The following is an 18,558-nucleotide window of genomic DNA, read 5'->3' on the forward strand; positions in this document are numbered from 1 at the left end:
TGGAACAAAGTGAACCAGTGATTCCCTATGGGCCAAACTGAGTACATACCTGCTGTGAAACCTTGATTTAGATGTGTATCCTATTTTTCTAAATAGTACATGTTAGAAAAACAACTACTGCTAAGAAATGGAATTCTCAAGATCTAGAGGTAGTTAGTACAAGTTTAAATATCATGTCTGAGCTGTTTCTGGTCGATTGTCTCACATACCTGTAGCTATGACAGACAGGAGAAGCTTCACATTCCCTTTCCTCAAACAAAGAGTCTGGGCACTCCCGACCACCATTGGCAGGGAGCTGGATGATGACTCGGTGACGAGACTGCTTTCTTACTGTGACACCCCCTGTAAAGAGTACAATAGCTGGTTTCTACTGCTGCTACTTAGGGTTGAAACTAATTAGGGTGAAAACAAGGCTTTTGAACCAATTGCCATAATATTGACATGCTTTTTTGTGCATAAGCAGAAAAAATTAAGCCTAATAGAAAAAACACTTCAATTTCAGCTCAAGGCCAGAAAGCAGAACTAAACAGAAAGCAATACCAGCAGTACTGAACAAATGAAAAGACAGCTTAAATTAAGAAACAGCTCAGGAGAGCAAAAATTAAACCAGCTCAGTTTGCTGCAACACTTTACAGTTTGAAGGTGTAAGCTTGCCCTCATCATTTGCATGTAAAATCAGACAGAAATTCCACTCCAGAATTCCTTTACAGTTTGCAGTTTTTTAATTATTATGGTAGCCCATCATTAATGATAAAAAGTAAATAGTTCCTGTAGGAATTTTGATTTCAGTCATCTTCAGGTATCGGTTCTTCAGGCAGAAAATTAAGAGAAAAGCTACAGATCTGTATTAGTTCCACAGCCATGCCTATGTTAGGTAAAAATCTTGGTGGGTTTTTACTTTTTTCACAGAGAGCAGTAGAACAGACATTTGGCTGACTGGGCTGATATCAGCTTTGGGTGGGTTATTACAGCAGCTGCAGCTTGTCTGATCACAGAAGCGTGCTGGACCACGGCCAAGCCATTGTAATTAGGAGTGAGCAGTAGGAGAATCCCGGCGGTGGCTCTCCACCACCTGGCCACTCTTCAGCACACAGGAAACCCTTCACGCCCGAGTCAAACAGCTCCAGGAGATGCCAGGAGCTGGCACAAGGGGCAAGACAGACGTGCAGCCCAGCAAAGCTACTGACCTGCTTGCTGGCACAAATGGGTAAATGCCGTGAAATAAAAATTGTATTTGTAGTATAAAGAAAGTTTGACTCACTGAACAGACAAAACACCTGTAGTTCACAAATAGACTGCTTTATAGAAGACCGCACAATAGTTTGGGGTAAATATTTATGAAGATATGCTCATTGCATCAAGAATTCCCTTAAAACCCACAGAAATGGGAACAGAAAAGGGTGGCATTTTTGCCCAAAAATATGATCTTTTCCAACAAAAATATTTCAGAAAGAACAACTAATACTGCTGTAAAATAACACGAATATAATAATGAATATCTATTTAACAGATTCAATTCCCTGCTGTTTTTCAAAGGTTATGAATTTAGTCTTACTAACCCTTTTTTTTTTCATTTGTTAGAATGCATTAAACACTGGTAGGAATTACTGCAAAATGCCTTTATGTTTGTGTCCTTTACCAAGCATAAAGAATTGACCATGACAGCCCAAGTCTGTATGTTCCATGTAACTATACCTTTTACATTCTGACAATGTGGTAGCTGTGAGCAATCACCATGTCCCACACAGGGATTAGCACCCTGTACAACAGGGAGTATTACAGAGACTGTAAGAAAAATGCCTCATGTTAAGCTCAAGGGGAGGAAAAAAAAAAGCATAAAATGTAACTAATATTAAGCCTGTCATCACACTAACTTCATGTCTGACTACAATGTAATAAACTACTACCTGCACTGTTTTAAAGAGCTTTCCCAAGTGTATTAAAATGATGTTGGATTTTATGTTTAATTCTGGCTATTCACATCACTGTAAAGTCTGTGGATTTTTATTAACTCTTCTTCAATTTTCCTTGGAGTAGAAGCAGCCAGATAAAATTATATACAACTGTATATCTACCTAGTTACATACTTATTTCCTTGTATATAAAGACTTAGGTTTTCCTGATGAGCAAACAGCATCAACTTAGGTATTTGCAAACACAAAATCTGTCCATTTTATAATCTGACAATTAAAATAATAACATTGTATGAGTATTGATGTTGAGATGATAAGCTGATAATAAGAGCTATGTGTCTACCCTGCAAGTAGTTATCTCTTTATCAGTGTAAGATGCAAAATGGAGTTTGTAACATTAGGCAAATTGTGGGGGAAAGATCCAAGCAAAGACATATAGAAAATGGAGAGAAATAACTGTTCTTTTCAGCAAAAACCCTATGTCCAAAATTACCTTCTTGACATGAAGAAGGACACGGTGTCCAGTCACTGAATGGAGTCACAATACAATCCTTCCTACAGGGAAGCAGACAAGGTCTCACAGTTTCAGGTCGAAGGCTTTCAGGGCATCTAACAAAAAAATTACAAAGAGGCATTATCAAATAAACTATCACTCTGCAATGAAGTAGTGAATCATGTGAGATACTGAATGCCTGCAGGCACATGAGGACAGTGCTTGTTGCCCAGAATTCACCAGGATGGAGCACAGATATAAAAACTAGCAGCAGTTAAATACATGTAGTGAAAGCAAGCCAAATCTGGTGTATACTGCACCTCAGGATTTAAATAATCATCATCACTCACTCACCATGCTAGACTCCGTATTTTCAGGGTTATTTTCAAGCTTTCACATAATTATGAAGAAAAGCCATCTCATTTAGCTTCGTAAAATACATTTTCAGGTCTCATCTCTTTATCATAAATATAAACTCTGGAAGGAGGCATATTTAAAATAAATAACACTGCTAACCCAGGAACAAATAGGTATAAGCTGGCTGTGATTATGAGAGAAACCAGAAAAGGATTTAAAACAGCCAGATCAATGAGACTGAGAAAGACTGTCAGAAAAGGCAGAAAACCTTACTTGTTTTAGGAAGAGGCTTGATCAGCATATAAAAAGGACTATTGGACTGCCACATATGGGACTCATTACCCAGGTCATTTTCCCCATTCTGTGGGGATTCAGTCTTTTTTCATCAAGGAAAAACAACTCTCTATGCCACAATGCTTGTTTCAGAATGATACAATAATTCTCACAGAAGTACTGAAAATATTTTAATAATTTCAAAATTACAGCTGCTTTAAAAGCATACAGAATGTGGACTGTCTGAAGGATATGCAAAGATGTAAGAAAAACATCACGACCATATTGGAGATAATTACAGGAAAACATTACTATGTCTAGCTTTTCCTCTTTTCAGTACTGGACAACTGGGACTAGGGAGGTGGGAGAGGCAAGACTAATGGTTAACTATCAAGAGAATCTAGTCTCCATGGTCAGCAGAGAACTATGCCTGTGCAATGTGAGGAGGACAAAAGCTGATTGGCAGCTTTACAGAAACATACTCTTCAACAATAATACTTGAGCATGCTTTCCATCGGTTGTCTCTGCATTTTCCTGTCAATTCACATATTCTTCTCAGTATATGATCAATTACCATGAACCAGCAACAATTCCTTGGTGCCCTCCTAAAACAGGATCTCCGCCCTTTCTCTCAATGTGAAAAAAACATTAAATAATATAGCTATAGCAACACTAATCTCTATCACTTCTCTGTAAGTTCTCTACAATTTTAAGTCAACTTATGCCTTGGTTCTATGTGATTTATAAAATCAGATTCCATATGGAAGGGTGTATTCAGATATGATCAGATACACTTTATAAAACCCTCTGCTACCAATCACATATATTAACAATGTTGTCAGAAATTTTCTTTAAGGTTAAAATAAAAAACGTTTCTGAAAAGCATTGAACACCGGCTTACTAATGGCTTTTCTTGCATTGGCTCTTCCCTTTAAAAACAGGAGAAATTATAAGGGTACTAAACAGTCTGAAATATACCATTTCACTGAGGGCTTTATCTTTCAGGAGCACTAAACACTACAATTCCTCTTCAGATACTTAGGCAAGGCAATTAGTTCAATTAGAACACCATTTCTATGCTTTATATTGTTTGTATTTACTATATATGGCTTAAAACAAAGTATTGATTTTTTTTTTGCAGTCCTTACTCAAGGTCAAATTAAACAGAAAAGATACATGCTGGAGTCTGTAACTTGTGAGGCAGATAAGGCCAATAATATTGATTGTATCATACCACAGTAATCCTTTTTATTAGGGGAGTTTAAAACAAGGTTCCTATTTACATTTTCATGTTAAATGTCTGGGTCTTTAAAAACGATTCAGTGATTTTGATGTGACAATTTGAAGGACCAAGCAAGACCTTTTTTCATTTCACTTGATTCATTTATGAAAGAATAAAACAGTCCTCCTCCCAGAATGTAACATCAAATCAAAGATAGAGGCATTTACAGTAGATTTAAAAGGATGATAAATCATTAGAGGTTTTCAGGACTTTTTAATGTAAATGTACCAAACAAAACATAATGGTATTGTGACTAAATATAACAGCAACTTAATACAGATAACACAACAATTGAGATTACGTAATGTGCAGACATTACTCCCCACATTTCCATTTAAAGTAAATTAGACTTAAATCTACTGCAGAATAAAACAACAAATGGCAGGCATCATACAAATATTTAGTGTGAAAATAACTGCCTCATGAACTTTCTAAATGACCTTTGCTGCCAGTTCTTAGAGTTTTGAATCTGTTCTGAGTGGGATATATTTGCAGACTGCCAATCCCTACAAAGATATTATCAAATGCATTTTACTAGCAGCTAATCTGTATTTAACCCTGGTCACACATTAAACTGTAAACCCAAATCATTGCGCCATCTTTTAAAGTTATTCCTTTGAATAACTTAATCATTAAGTTATTCAAAGGAATAACTTTAAGAAAACCACATAAATAGGAAAAAAAATCACAAAGTTTGTCAAGCTAGTGTTAAAACTAATGTTTCAAATTAATTTCACGTCAGTTTCCACTATGCTACACTTCCTTGGTTTGGTTCTGAGAAGGGCTTTACTGTGTTTAGATTCATATCACTATTTTTGAGTGGAACTGCACTAATCCATACAGTGCACTGCTTGTGCGGAGGCAACACAAGGATCTTGGAAAGGGTGCTGCTCTGCATGTCACGCACATACTCCAACAATTTTATTGTGACTCAACCTGATGGTGGCAAGGAGCCAACTGAATTTACTCAGCTGTCAGCAAAATCACCACTGTAAATACCACCCATTAAAATCCATCATGAGAAAGGTATTATCTGGTCTTCCTGTTGTGCCAGTTTTGTATTTTTAGAAGATGATATGTTCTCTCATGAGAACACAATGAAGAGGGTATTTTCGCCTTTGCAAGCAGTCATTGGTGATAAAAATACAAAGCAGTAAAATCCAAACATAATTACAACAGCAAAATATTTTTAAAGATCTTTACTTTTTTGGGCCTACTTGTCCCACGTTGACTCTCACACAGATGACCTTTCTTGTCTGCATCCCCACGGAACAGGTGGCCTCCCCATTCCAGCTGGCAGAGGAGTTGAAAGCAGAGACAGATGTGTCCTCTATGCACTGTCCCCATGGGCCAGTCTGCCAATGATAGACAGTGCAAGAGTGCTCGTTACAGCTGCGTGTTTCCTGCAGGGCACTACTGTTTGGGCACTGTATTCCCCCTGGAACAATAAAAGAGGGCAAAAGATCATTCACTGGAAGGAGATAGGGGTTTTTTTTGGTTAAAAAAGCACATACCACAACCCCGCTTTGAAATTTTCTTAGTTATATATTATCAGTTTGATTCCATGAAATAAATGCTGTTCCTTTCTCTTCCTCTTCATATGCCCAATATCGACTTTGACAGATTTCAGTCAACAAGCCACACAGAACAGACTGATCATGGACAGTAAGTAAGTATTTACCAAAAGGATAACAACATAATCATAATTTCTATAACACACTAATGTGCTTGGAGCAATCTACAACCTTATTGTTTAGGTGTTCTCTAGAAGAGATTGCAAGAGATTATATAATGATGTACGAAGGCTCTAGGCAGAAAAAATGGTTAATTATTCTACTTATGCATGTGTAAAGATCATTTTTTATGCCTAATTCACAGGTCAATGAAAAGGATTTTTGGAGCTCTTGTCCAGCTCCCAGTGAATGTTTATCCATATTGTGAAAACCAAAGAGGATGTCACAGCTGGCCATTTCAGGTCCAGATCAAGATAACAAAGCCTACTGCAGCTTAAGGTTTAAATGCAGTCAAGTGTCAATGATTGTGAAGAGCAGCTCAGATGATGCTATCTTTGTTGTATTTGATTTCTGATAGTATGGTCAGCTTATTATATTAATGCACTTCAAAACTACTTTGGCCTCCCAGTCCTCCAGGAGAAATGAAGGTGTGTTTCCTACCAGAGCTGATCACAGGCTATTCAGTGTCCAGCCCTGTGAGCAGACAGCGTGTCTGTCTGGTGTTACAGGCACACAGCACGTAGGCTTAAGATTCTTGGCCTACAAGGAACAATGGGACTCCTATCTCCAACTGATGGAAAGGCAGCAAAAAAATCAAAGCAACATTTCAGCCTCTCCTAAAAAACAAGAAAAGTAAGAAAGACAACTGAAAGAGAAGCTTTTTTTATTAGTGAATGCTGATGATCCGTATGACTTTTCTCTAAAAACAAAAATGTATGGCTCAGGCCAAATGCATGTTGTAGAGTATATTATTCTTTATATCTCAGTACTGAATTTCAGGTTGATTGTCTGCTCTACACATATGCAGGAGGGAAGGGGTTTTAAGCACTCATTGTTGAAATTAAACAAAAAAAGTAAATGTAACCAAAGAAACAATGGATGCTTCATATAATCCAACACAAGAAAGTCAAGTAACCAGTACAAAAATACTTCATATCCTAAGTTGTTCTGTATGGTCTAGATCTGCAGCAAACACGAGAAAAGGTTCATTCTAATGAAAACACAAGAATTAACTCTCAATTCACAATTCTCAACATATTTCTCTAGGAATATTTTTCATTTCTGGCTTTTTTCTAAAAATATTGATTTAACCAAGCAGTAGCAAACATCAGAACAGTTGAGATATGCCACAGACTAGCTAATCTTAAATTTTGAAAAGGGGGATTAGAAAAGCCTAATTCTTTAATTAGACTCACAAATATGCAAATCTAATTAAAGAATAACTTGAATTTTTTTTCTGGTTCAAAATAGATACAAGTCTATCAGAATTGCTTAAAATATATGTCAATGTTCAGGGCACAAAAACAAAATGCCAGATGCATTTTCTTAAAAAAAGGGGGAAAAGAAGTAAAATAAAATTATGGTTATGTAGTAAGTTTGATAATGTTTTCTAATCATCATCCTTCAAGAAAAAAAAAAAAGAAACAGGCAACATCAGCAGATAGGAATATAAGCAAGTGAATTAGGAAAGTGAGTGTATTTTGAAGAGGAAAAAAAAATGTAAAGTTGCAAATTATTTGTCATGGAAGAGAAAATTGATCCATATGAGGAGTCTAGACATGTTCCTCCATTAAAAGGGTTAAATAAGGGAAAGTTAAGAGATATAGGGAAGGTTAATAAATTAATTATTTTCAGCTGATGTTAGCTCAAGATAAAACACAAGGGAAATATTTAATGAAATCCAAAAACTGAAGGGGGTATGTGTAGGAAAAATATTTTCCTAGAATTGAACACTACAGACATTTAAGAAAGAAGTGACAACTTAGGTTCAGTTTCGACAGCTATGCAAGAATATATATTCAGGGAAAAAAATGAGATTGACATTGACTTGTGAATGAAAAACATTTGGGGCATGAATGTCTACAGCTCAGTGGGAATCCAGTTCTGTTCAGATTAAACCAGGAGTTAAAAAAACCAAACATGCAAAGACTGAACAAAATGTGGAAATAACACTACTAAAATAAAAATCAATATGCCTTTCTCTCCAGGAGAATATCATTCTCAAATTTAACTAGGTACAGAAAATGCAGAATGGGTTGGAAAACTGGCAGTTAGAGATGACCTTTACAACATCTGTGTAGGGGTAACAACTTTATGAGGATATCCCCAGTAGAGGACAGGTTTGACAGGAACATAAAAGTTAATGAGTATCACAGAAAAAAAAAAATAAAATAGACATTTGAATTCATCAGAACACAGGAAAAAGGGACATAAAATAATAAACATATCCTTTAATAACAAATGATCAGATGACAAGAAACAACTGCTTGGCAGTAGTAAAAATCATAATTTCAAGGATAAAAAAACAAGTTGGAGCTGAAGCATTTAGCATTTAGTATTGGGTTTGGATTTTCAAGCAAAGTAGACCTGGAAGTGAAAGACTGGCTTTTCAGAGGGACTTGCATATTGCTTATAAAATAGCTGACAGAACTGTCATACGCTTAGATTGCTTTTCTGCCTGATTTGGAGCTGCTAATGGGTAAGACACCTTGCTCTAGGATATTCAGTGATTGCATTTTATAAATCTTTTACTGTGGCATTGACTCAATAACTTTCAAATTTCAAAATGCTTAACATTTTTTTAAGCACTTAGGATCATTTTAATTGATCATTTTGATATCACTTGCTTTTGCAAATGCATATAGCTTTATAAATGCATTTTCAAAACAGCTGGAATAATATTAAAGTCTGAGAAAACAGATGTGACTGAAACACTTCTTGTATTCTAGTGAGTGAAATGGGTGTTACTCTTTTCTTTGCTGTAGGCACTTCTCAAGGCAGCTGCACTTCCTGAAGACAGACACAGTCAGAACCAAGACTGTTCCTGTTCTGCAAACATTGATGTTCCCTCCCCTGGTTTATATCAGTTACACAAACCAAGTAGACCAGTCCAAAATACACAACAGGTCAGGATGCAGGGTGGACACGTGGTAAATGCGAGGTCTGCCCTCAAGTCTTTTCCAAGATAGAATATGAACCCCTGACACCTTACTACAGTCAGCAATCTGAGTTGATGGGCTCCTGAGCAAAAGCAGCACAGAAACATACCCTGCCCTGGCTCACCTTTCTTACATAAGTGTCAGGTCACTTAGTAATTCTTGCTTGATAATTCAGGTTGCACAGTTCCAAAACAAAGTGAGTTTTTTTAAATTTCTGGTTCATGCAAAAGCTCATGTTCTCCAAAACTTACTCTTTTGTGAATGAGCAATTTGCTGCTGAAACAGTTACTCAATTCTGTGCTTTCAGATTTAATTACCAAGCACTGTTATGTCAAGCCAGGAAAATACAAAAATTAAAAACAAACTCAATAAGTGTAGGAATAGTAAATACATTAAAAAACTCTAAGCATAACTTCTTGTTTGCAACTATAAAGTCAAACTACTGGAATTTAAGAGGAATAAAATTTTAAAGTATATCAACAATAATTTCTAAGTATTGAGAAGAAACTCCTTTGATCCAGCTATTTCTTATGTATTCAATAAATCAGTCTTGCAGACAGATGAGAATTAAGAGCTGCAGATCTGTCAAACAGAATATCTGATGAGATGGACAACTGATATTCTATAGTATCTAACTGTGATGTTTCGTACACTGTGTTATATGGTCATGCCAAATAGTCCTTCTGGCATTACACTTTGCTAATCTATGAGCATGTAATACCCATACTGAAGCATGCCATGCATATGTATCCCTGCCCTAAAAGGATAATTAAAAAAAACCCTTTCCTTTCCTTCTCATTTTAATAAATGAAGCCTTAAGTAATCTTATTTTCTTCCTTGCATTCGACTTTTGGTTTTGGTTTGTGGTTTTTTTGGGGAGGTGGGGTGTTAAATCTTTACTTTTCCAAAACAGGTTTTACTGACATAACTTAGGATGTATCTACAACATTAGTGTTATGCAGTATTGCACCAGTTTGCCAGTGTCACTCTATGGCAGTGTATAAGCAACACAGAATCAATCTATATTTATTACTTACTGAAAAACTAAGATTTATTTAGTACTTTTTAGTTTCTGGTCCAGTAGTAATGTGAAACAGTCTTAGCACACACTACTAATTATATAAGATTTATTGTAAGCAGGGAACAAAAAAAAAAGAACAGAAATATTAAACAGAATATAAACCAAAAGTAGACACACCCTGCATTCAAGAGATAGGCTGAGCTGTACATGACACATTACTAAATTTATGCAGAACAGCTATATGGTGTACCAGGTAACATCACTATGTCCTTTGCTGTCATTTTATATTTTGAGACACTGACTTTTCCAAGCTTCTTACTGTACCATGAAGATATATTTGACAGTGACACAAATGAGCTAACACTATAGGCAGTCTCACAGACAGGCAAATTTATAAATTGTTTTGCCTTTCAAACCTTCAAGCTGAGGACAATGATATCAGAAAAAAAATCAAAAATGGTTATTGTGACACTCATTTCCACATGGAGTCATCTCACAAAGCACAGTAAGCCTTTATTTTGTGAAGAGACTCTTTTCTCTCCACTGAATGCCAGTAAACAAGCCCACCCCAGATGTGCATGACCACACCGTGCTTGAGGCTCTGCAGCGTGTGGTTTGACCACACCAAAAGGGTCTTGTTTGGAGTGAGGAAATGATGATGAGAAGGTGTATAACTGAGGTCAGCTCCTGGCTCAAACAGATCACGGTGTGATGTAGACGGGGCAGTCAGTATACTAGGGCTCATTAGAAAGCTGTCACTGTTGTAATTTACATATGGCTTATATTTTTCCTGTGAACCTATTCTTTATACTGAGGAATTATTTCAATACTACTGAATTATTCCTATTCTAAGTTGTAAAAAAAAAAAAAAAAAAAAAAAAGAAAGAGGTTAGATTGTGGTTGTTTTCTGGTGGCCAGTCATGTTAACTTGATGGTTTCTTCAAACCAATTCAGCAGCAGAGATAACTGGGTAATAAGAGGAAAAAAAATTCTTAGGTGTGAAATGACATAGCTCTATTACAGACAGTTATATGACAATATTAACAAGAAAAATGGCAGAATATAGTGGTTTTTTAGTCCAAAGGTGAGAGAAACTGAACCATCACAGACAATACTTGATGAAAAGTCATCTGAGAGCCAGTGTATCTATAGATCCCCAAAAATTTCAGGGGGATGTTCATGTTTAAGTACTCAAATGAACAAGAATTAAATGTACCAGGTACTTTGATGTTTTGCCGTATTCATTGTGTGTGCAATAGCTGCAATGCTTTGATCTTTCTAGGCTTGTGGACTGAATGACTAGCAGGAAGATGTGTGTGATCAAGGACTCACACATGGACTCCTTATGTCATCTTGGAATACAAATTTTGCCTTATTTATGAATTTGGAACAGTCTTGCATATTTTTTCGTTAATTAATATCCAACCCTGATATATAATAGGAATAGCATATATTTACGTACAATATATTTGTCCTGTTTTGAGTAAAAACTCATGGCAACATGATACAGAAATTACTATGGAATAGCTTACTGTCCTGGGTTGTAGTTTAGGGTGTATTCTATCACCATCTTCAGTTAATGGCCCATCAATGCCTTTTGCATGACTCAGAGATAACTCCCTCCGGGCGTTATCTCTCTCTTTAATGGGCCATTAAGGCTCTCTTCCATGACTCATCATCCCATTGTGAGATGCTCCGCCCATGGGGAAGAGCCAAGCATTCTCACCTGGATATAAGCTGGGATTTGGGACAGTAGAAGCAGCCCTCTCCCACTGGATTCCCAGAGGACCGGAGCTACCAGACCTTTCTACAAGATTTCTGTTTCAAGAAGACCACCTCGTCTGGACTGTTTCCATCACCCTGATCAGGTTGTATTCTGACTCTGTCACTGGTTTTTCTTTTTGTATTTATTTTATTTTATTCTATTTTATTTTCCTTTTCTTCTCATTAAATTTTATTTCTGACTTAGAGCCTCTTACTTGGTTTGTTTTTAAACCACAACATATTTTTGGCGCCCAACGTGCGGCAGAGGCAATAAGAAAAGTCAGAAATTACAATCTTATTGAGGACACCTGTCTGTTATGATGCCCAACATGCTTACATGTGTCTTATACCTATCTCTCTATATTTTTCCAAACGTGGGGCACTATCTGCCGGCATTAATACTCCTGCATAGACCAGGATATGGTACTAAAATTGCTTTACTGGTCTATTATGTCCATTGCTTGATAAAATCTGAGGCAATGAGCATTATTCAGAATATATACCCAGTTTTGTATTCTTGTTCTAGTCTAGGATGCTACGTCTGGAGCCTCAACAATCTCACCCAGCCCCTGTGGGGAGGAGTAAAGAATGATTTTTTCCAGCTTTTCAGGAAGGACACAGCAGTTTTTGAAAATATTGAGTACCCTCTGGATGCCAAGGACAGCATAATGTTCTTGTTAGTCTTGCTTGGTTTTCTCTGTACAGCCTGCACCATGCTTAGAATCAAAACACTGCATGGTGTGTTGGAACATGTTCTTAAAGAAGTAGAAGAGGTAAAAAGAAGCAAAGCAATAACATCGACGACTACACAGACTCTCACAGAGGAAAAAGGAACCAAAAGTGCTGTCAGCATCTCCACACAAACCGTCACTGAACCGGAACAGCCTAAACCAGTAGCAGTTGCCACCACTCAGAAGAAGAAATCAAGGAGCAAATCAGTCCGCATAGCGACTGACGAGGATGGAGCAGGACCTTCGCACTCAGCTGAAGAGACAGAGACAGAGATCATCACCCGCTCTCTATCTCTGGGTGAGCTGCGTGACCTGCGAAGGGAATTCACCCGTCAGACCAACGAGTCCATCCTCACCTGGCTGCTCCGCATCTGGGATGCTGCAGCCAATGACACCATTCTGGATGGAACTGAGGCCAGGCAACTGGGATCACTGTCCCGCGATGTGGTCATTGACCAGGGAATTGGAAAAACCCAAGAAACTCTCAGCCTCTGGCAGCGACTGCTAACAAGTGTGAAAGACAGATACCTTTGTAAAGAAGACCTCCTAGTGCACCAAGGAAAATGGAACACAATAGAACAAGGTATCCGATGCCTAAGGGAATTGGCTGTGCTGGAGATCATTTTTGCAGAAGATGAGAGATTTCCTAAGAGCCCAGATGATGTCCAGTGCACATCACGGATGTGGTTGAGATTTGCACGGCTTGGACCAGAAATGTACTCACGTTACCTGGCAACACTGCAATGGAGAGAAGGTGAGGACAAGGTGGGTGTCCTGGCTAATAAACTAAGGATTTACGAGGACACTGTCACTGCCCCAGTTCGTGCCCATGTCTCATCTGTGGAAACAAGACTGGCTGAGCAAGTCAGGAACTTAATTGAAGAAGGCCATCAGAAACTGAAAAAAGAACTTAAGGAAGAAAATTACGATATTTCACCAGAGCCGACGAGAGTCTCTGCGATTAGGAGCAGGCGTCCCCCAGCCAGGGAGAGAGGATACACACCCCGAGGTAACCTTTGGTCTTTTCTTCGGGAGCATGGAGAAGATATGAAGAAGTGGGATGGAAAACCTACCTCCTCCTTAGCAGCCCGGGTACGTGAACTGAAAAGAGAAATGCCTACAACAAAAAGCTCATCTAGAATCAGTGTTGCTCCGGTCTCTCGTGCACAGAACTCCAGACGTTACAGGAATGATGATATGACTGATCCTCTTGAAGGAACCTCAGCAACTCATTTACAGGAAGAGAACAACGTATGCGATGACCAGGAATAGGGGGGCCCTGCCTCTAGCCAGGAAGAGGAAAGGGACAATCGGATCTACTGGACTGTGTGGATCCGATGGCCTGGCACATCTGACCCACAAAGATATACGGCATTGGTTGACACTGGGGCCCAATGTACCATGTTGCCATCAAGGTATGTAGGAACAGAATCCATTTCTATTACAGGAGTAACAGGAGGGTCCCAGGAACTGACTGTATTAGAGGCCGAAGTGAGTTTAACTGGGAAGGAGTGGCAGAAACACCCCATCGCAACTGGCCCAGAGGCCCCATGCATCCTCGGCATAGACTATCTCAGGAATGGATATTTCAAAGATCCAAAAGGATATCGTTGGGCTTTTGGGATAGCCGCAGTGATGAAAGAAGGCATCAGACAATTGAATACCTTGCCTGGTCTCTCAGATGACCCCTCTGCTGTGGGACTGCTGAAAGTAGAAGAACAAGAAGTACCAATTGCCACAGCAACAGTACACCGTCGGCAATACCGCACAGACAGAGACTCTGTGATCCCCATACATGAAATGATCCGTAAACTGGAAAGCCAAGGGGTGGTCAGTAAAGCCCGTTCACCTTTCAACAGCCCGATTTGGCCGGTGCGTAAGTCCAGTGGAGAATGGAGACTGACGGTGGATTACCGTGGTCTGAATGAAGTCACGCCACCACTGAGCGCTGCTGTGCCAGACATGTTAGAGCTTCAGTACGAGCTGGAGTCCAAAGCAGCAAAGTGGTATGCAACCATTGATATCGCCAACGCCTTCTTCTCCATTCCTTTGGCAGCGGAGTGCAGACCTCAGTTTGCCTTCACCTGGAGGGGCGTGCAGTACACCTGGAACCGACTGCCCCAGGGGTGGAAACACAGCCCCACAATCTGCCATGGACTGATCCAGGCTGCACTGGAAAAGGGTGAGGCTCCAGAGCATCTGCAGTACATTGACGACATCATCATATGGGGGAATACACCAGAGGAGGTCTTCAAGAAAGGAGAAGAAATTGTCCAAATTCTGCTGAAAGCTGGTTTTGCCATTAAAAGAAGCAAGGTTAAGGGACCAGCTCAAGAAATCCAGTTCTTGGGGGTCAAATGGCAGGATGGTCGTCGCCAAATCCCCACAGAGATAATCAACAAGATCACAGCCATGTCCGCACCTACCAACAAAAAGGAAACACAAGCTTTCCTAGGTGCCATAGGCTTTTGGAGGATGCACATTCCTGAGTACAGTCAGATCGTGAGCCCTCTCTACTTGGTGACCCGCAAGAAGAATGATTTCCACTGGGGGCCTGAACAGCAACAAGCTTTTGTTCAGATCAAGCAAGAGATTGCTCATGCAGTAGCCCTGGGCCCCGTCAGGACGGGACCAGATGTGAGGAATGTGCTTTACTCCGCAGCTGGAAACAATGGTTTGTCTTGGAGCCTTTGGCAGAAGGTGCCTGGGGAGACTCGAGGCCGACCATTGGGATTCTGGAGCAGAAGTTACAGAGGCTCCGAGGCCAACTACACTCCCACAGAGAAGGAGATCTTGGCTGCCTATGAAGGAGTTCAAGCCGCCTCAGAAGTGATTGGCACTGAAACACAGCTGCTTTTGGCACCCCGACTGCCAGTGCTGGGGTGGATGTTTAAGGGAAAGGTTCCTTCCACACATCACGCCACCGATACCACATGGAGCAAATGGATTGCCCTCATTACACAGCGCGCCCGCATTGGAAACCCAAATCGCCCTGGGATTCTGGAAGTTATAACGAACTGGCCGGAAGGTGAAACTTTTGGATTATCGTCTGAAGAAGAAGAAGAAGAAAAGCAAGTAACACGCGCTGAGGAAGCCCCACCATATAATGAGCTACCGGAGACTGAAAGACGATATGCTCTGTTCACTGATGGCTCCTGCCGAATTGTAGGAGCTAACCGGAAATGGAAAGCTGCAGCATGGAGCCCCACACGACAAGTTGCACAAGCTACCGAGGGACAAGGTGGATCAAGTCAAGTTGCAGAGCTTAAAGCTGTCCAGCTGGCTTTGGAAATTGCTGAACGAGAAAAGTGGCCGAGGCTTTATCTCTACACTGACTCATGGATGGTAGCTAATGCTCTGTGGGGATGGCTGAATCGCTGGAAAAAGGCCAATTGGCAGCGCAGAGGAAAACCCATCTGGGCCGCTGACATTTGGCAAGACATCGCTGCCCGAGTAGAGAGGCTGACCGTGAAGGTTCGACATGTGGATGCGCATATACCCAAAAGCCGGGCTAATGAGGAGCATCGCAACAATGAGCAGGTAGACAAAGCTGCCAAGGTGAAAATATCACAAGTGGATCTAGATTGGCAGCACAAGGGAGAATTATTCCTAGCTCGTTGGGCCCACGATGCCTCTGGTCATCAGGGAAGAGATGCAACATATCGATGGGCCCGTGACCGAGGGGTGGACCTCACTATGGACAGCATCTCACAGGTCATCCACAACTGTGAAACCTGCGCTGCAATCAAACAGGCCAAGCGAATGAAGCCTCTGTGGTATGGTGGACGATGGCTGAAGTACAGGTACGGGGAAGCCTGGCAAATTGACTATATCACCCTTCCCCAAACACGCCAAGGAAAGCGGTACGTGCTGACCATGGTGGAAGTCACCACTGGATGGCTGGAAACCCACCCTGTGCCTCATGCCACTGCCCGGAACACCATCCTGGGCCTTGAAAAACAAATCCTGTGGAGACATGGCACCCCTGAGAGAATTGAGTCGGACAATGGGACCCATTTCAAGAACAACCTTATAAACACCTGGGCTAGAGAACATGGTATTGAATGGATATACCACATTCCTTATCATGCACCAGCTGCCGGGAAAGTTGAACGGTGCAATGGACTATTAAAGACTGCCCTGAAGGCACTTGGTGGGGGAACCTTCAAGAATTGGGAACTAAACTTAGCCAAAGCCACATGGATAGTTAACACCCGAGGGTCTGTCAATCGAGGTGGTCCTGCCCAGTCTGAACCCTTACACACAGTGGATGGAGACAAAGTACCTGTGGTACACATGAAGGGCATTTTAGGAAAGAGTGTTTGGATTAATCCCACTTCAGGCAAAGGCAGACCCGTCCATGGGATTGTCTTTGCTCAAGGACCTGGCTACACTTGGTGGGTAATGCAGAAAGATGGAGAAACCCGTTGTGTACCACAGGGAGACTTAATTTTAAGTGAGAGCAGTGTGTAAGGTTTCATTCTGTATGTATATATGCATTCATCTGTAAGAATGTATTGATTTAGGCATGTTGTAGATGGTAATAGAATAAGGGGTGGATTGTCCTGGGTTGTAGTTTAGGGTGTATTCTATCACCATCTTCAGTTAATGGCCCATCAATGCCTTTTGCATGACTCAGAGATAACTCCCTCCGGGCGTTATCTCTCTCTTTAATGGGCCATTAAGGCTCTCTTCCATGACTCATCATCCCATTGTGAGATGCTCCGCCCATGGGGAAGAGCCAAGCATTCTCACCTGGATATAAGCTGGGATTTGGGACAGTAGAAGCAGCCCTCTCCCACTGGATTCCCAGAGGACCGGAGCTACCAGACCTTTCTACAAGATTTCTGTTTCAAGAAGACCACCTCGTCTGGACTGTTTCCATCACCCTGATCAGGTTGTATTCTGACTCTGTCACTGGTTTTTCTTTTTGTATTTATTTTATTTTATTCTATTTTATTTTCCTTTTCTTCTCATTAAATTTTATTTCTGACTTAGAGCCTCTTACTTGGTTTGTTTTTAAACCACAACACTTACCTACCCTGGTCTGTCTCTTATTCCAACAGCTCAAGAAAAGGTTCAGAAATCCAAACTGTTCACCTGAACAGAACTGATAGATGTTTTCAGAACTCAGCTTTAATGTGAAAATGGAATTGTTGGTCTTATACTTATGAAACTTGGAATTTTGAGTTGTACATGACACTTACAGAGCTTCCATCTACAGTTCTGGGCATTTTTTCTAAGTTCTAAATAGAACTGAGAACTGTATGTTTTCCAAAAATTGTTTATGTGAAGCTTCTTTTTATATCAGTGGAATACAGATGTTCAAATACATGAATATATTCTGTGCTTCTAGAAGGAGAAATGACCTCCCAGCATTCAGTATTTTATGTTTTGGGAGCACAGCTGATCTCAGTCATGGAATTCTGGAGGTGAAAAGTCATTCAGTTATTTGTCACATAACAAATAACTAAGAGGCATAACAGGAGCATAACAAGAGAAAGATGACGATAATTCAACTGAAGCATAAAAAATAAAAGTTAAACTGGTTTGTTTTGTTGTTTTTTGGTTTTGTTTTGTTGTTTTTTTTTTTTAATATAAGACAAGAAAATGTGAAAAGTACCTTCCAGACAGAGTTGTTAAATACCCTAAGCCTTGGAAGGTTCTTTCATTTATTTATATATTTTCATTCTCTGGAGTTTGTACAGAGTGCAAAGGAGCACAGTATTGAGGAGATCTGATCAAGGTGTGAGGGCAGTCCTGGGTAAGCTGGGTACACCTACCAGCTTGTATCATTTAAAAAAACACAGAAAAACCTCATCTAAAATAGTGGGAAAGGAGCCAAGGTTTGAGCAAAGCTGAAACACTACAACACCCAGGTAATGAGTTAGCTTTCTCAGCCTTACTTTGAGGATTTCTTCACTACAGCCTCTAGTCTTTGTGAGCACTCTGTGCTGATTCTGGTCACTGCACAAGAAACATCAATAAAATTCATACATCCAAGATCCAGGTGATCCTGAACAGCTGTTGCATCTGCAGCCTTGTAAATTAA

General features: G+C 40.0%; 1 protein-coding gene across 1 annotated transcript in view; it reads right to left on the reverse strand.

The window, feature by feature from the left end:
* The window catches only part of THSD7A (thrombospondin type 1 domain containing 7A), a 198,610-nt gene that overhangs the window by 57,132 nt on the left and 122,920 nt on the right, over nucleotides 1-18,558 (reverse strand). Inside the window, exons 9-11 of the mRNA XM_066318148.1 lie at nucleotides 5,522-5,756; nucleotides 2,407-2,522; nucleotides 210-342 (exon numbers count right to left, since the gene is read on the reverse strand). Of these exons, the coding sequence (XP_066174245.1) occupies nucleotides 210-342; nucleotides 2,407-2,522; nucleotides 5,522-5,756 (484 nt within the window). The remainder of the gene's footprint in view (nucleotides 1-209; nucleotides 343-2,406; nucleotides 2,523-5,521; nucleotides 5,757-18,558) is intronic.

The sequence above is a fragment of the Sylvia atricapilla genome, chromosome 1 (genome assembly GCF_009819655.1).
Source record: "Sylvia atricapilla isolate bSylAtr1 chromosome 1, bSylAtr1.pri, whole genome shotgun sequence".
NCBI lineage: Eukaryota > Metazoa > Chordata > Aves > Passeriformes > Sylviidae > Sylvia > Sylvia atricapilla.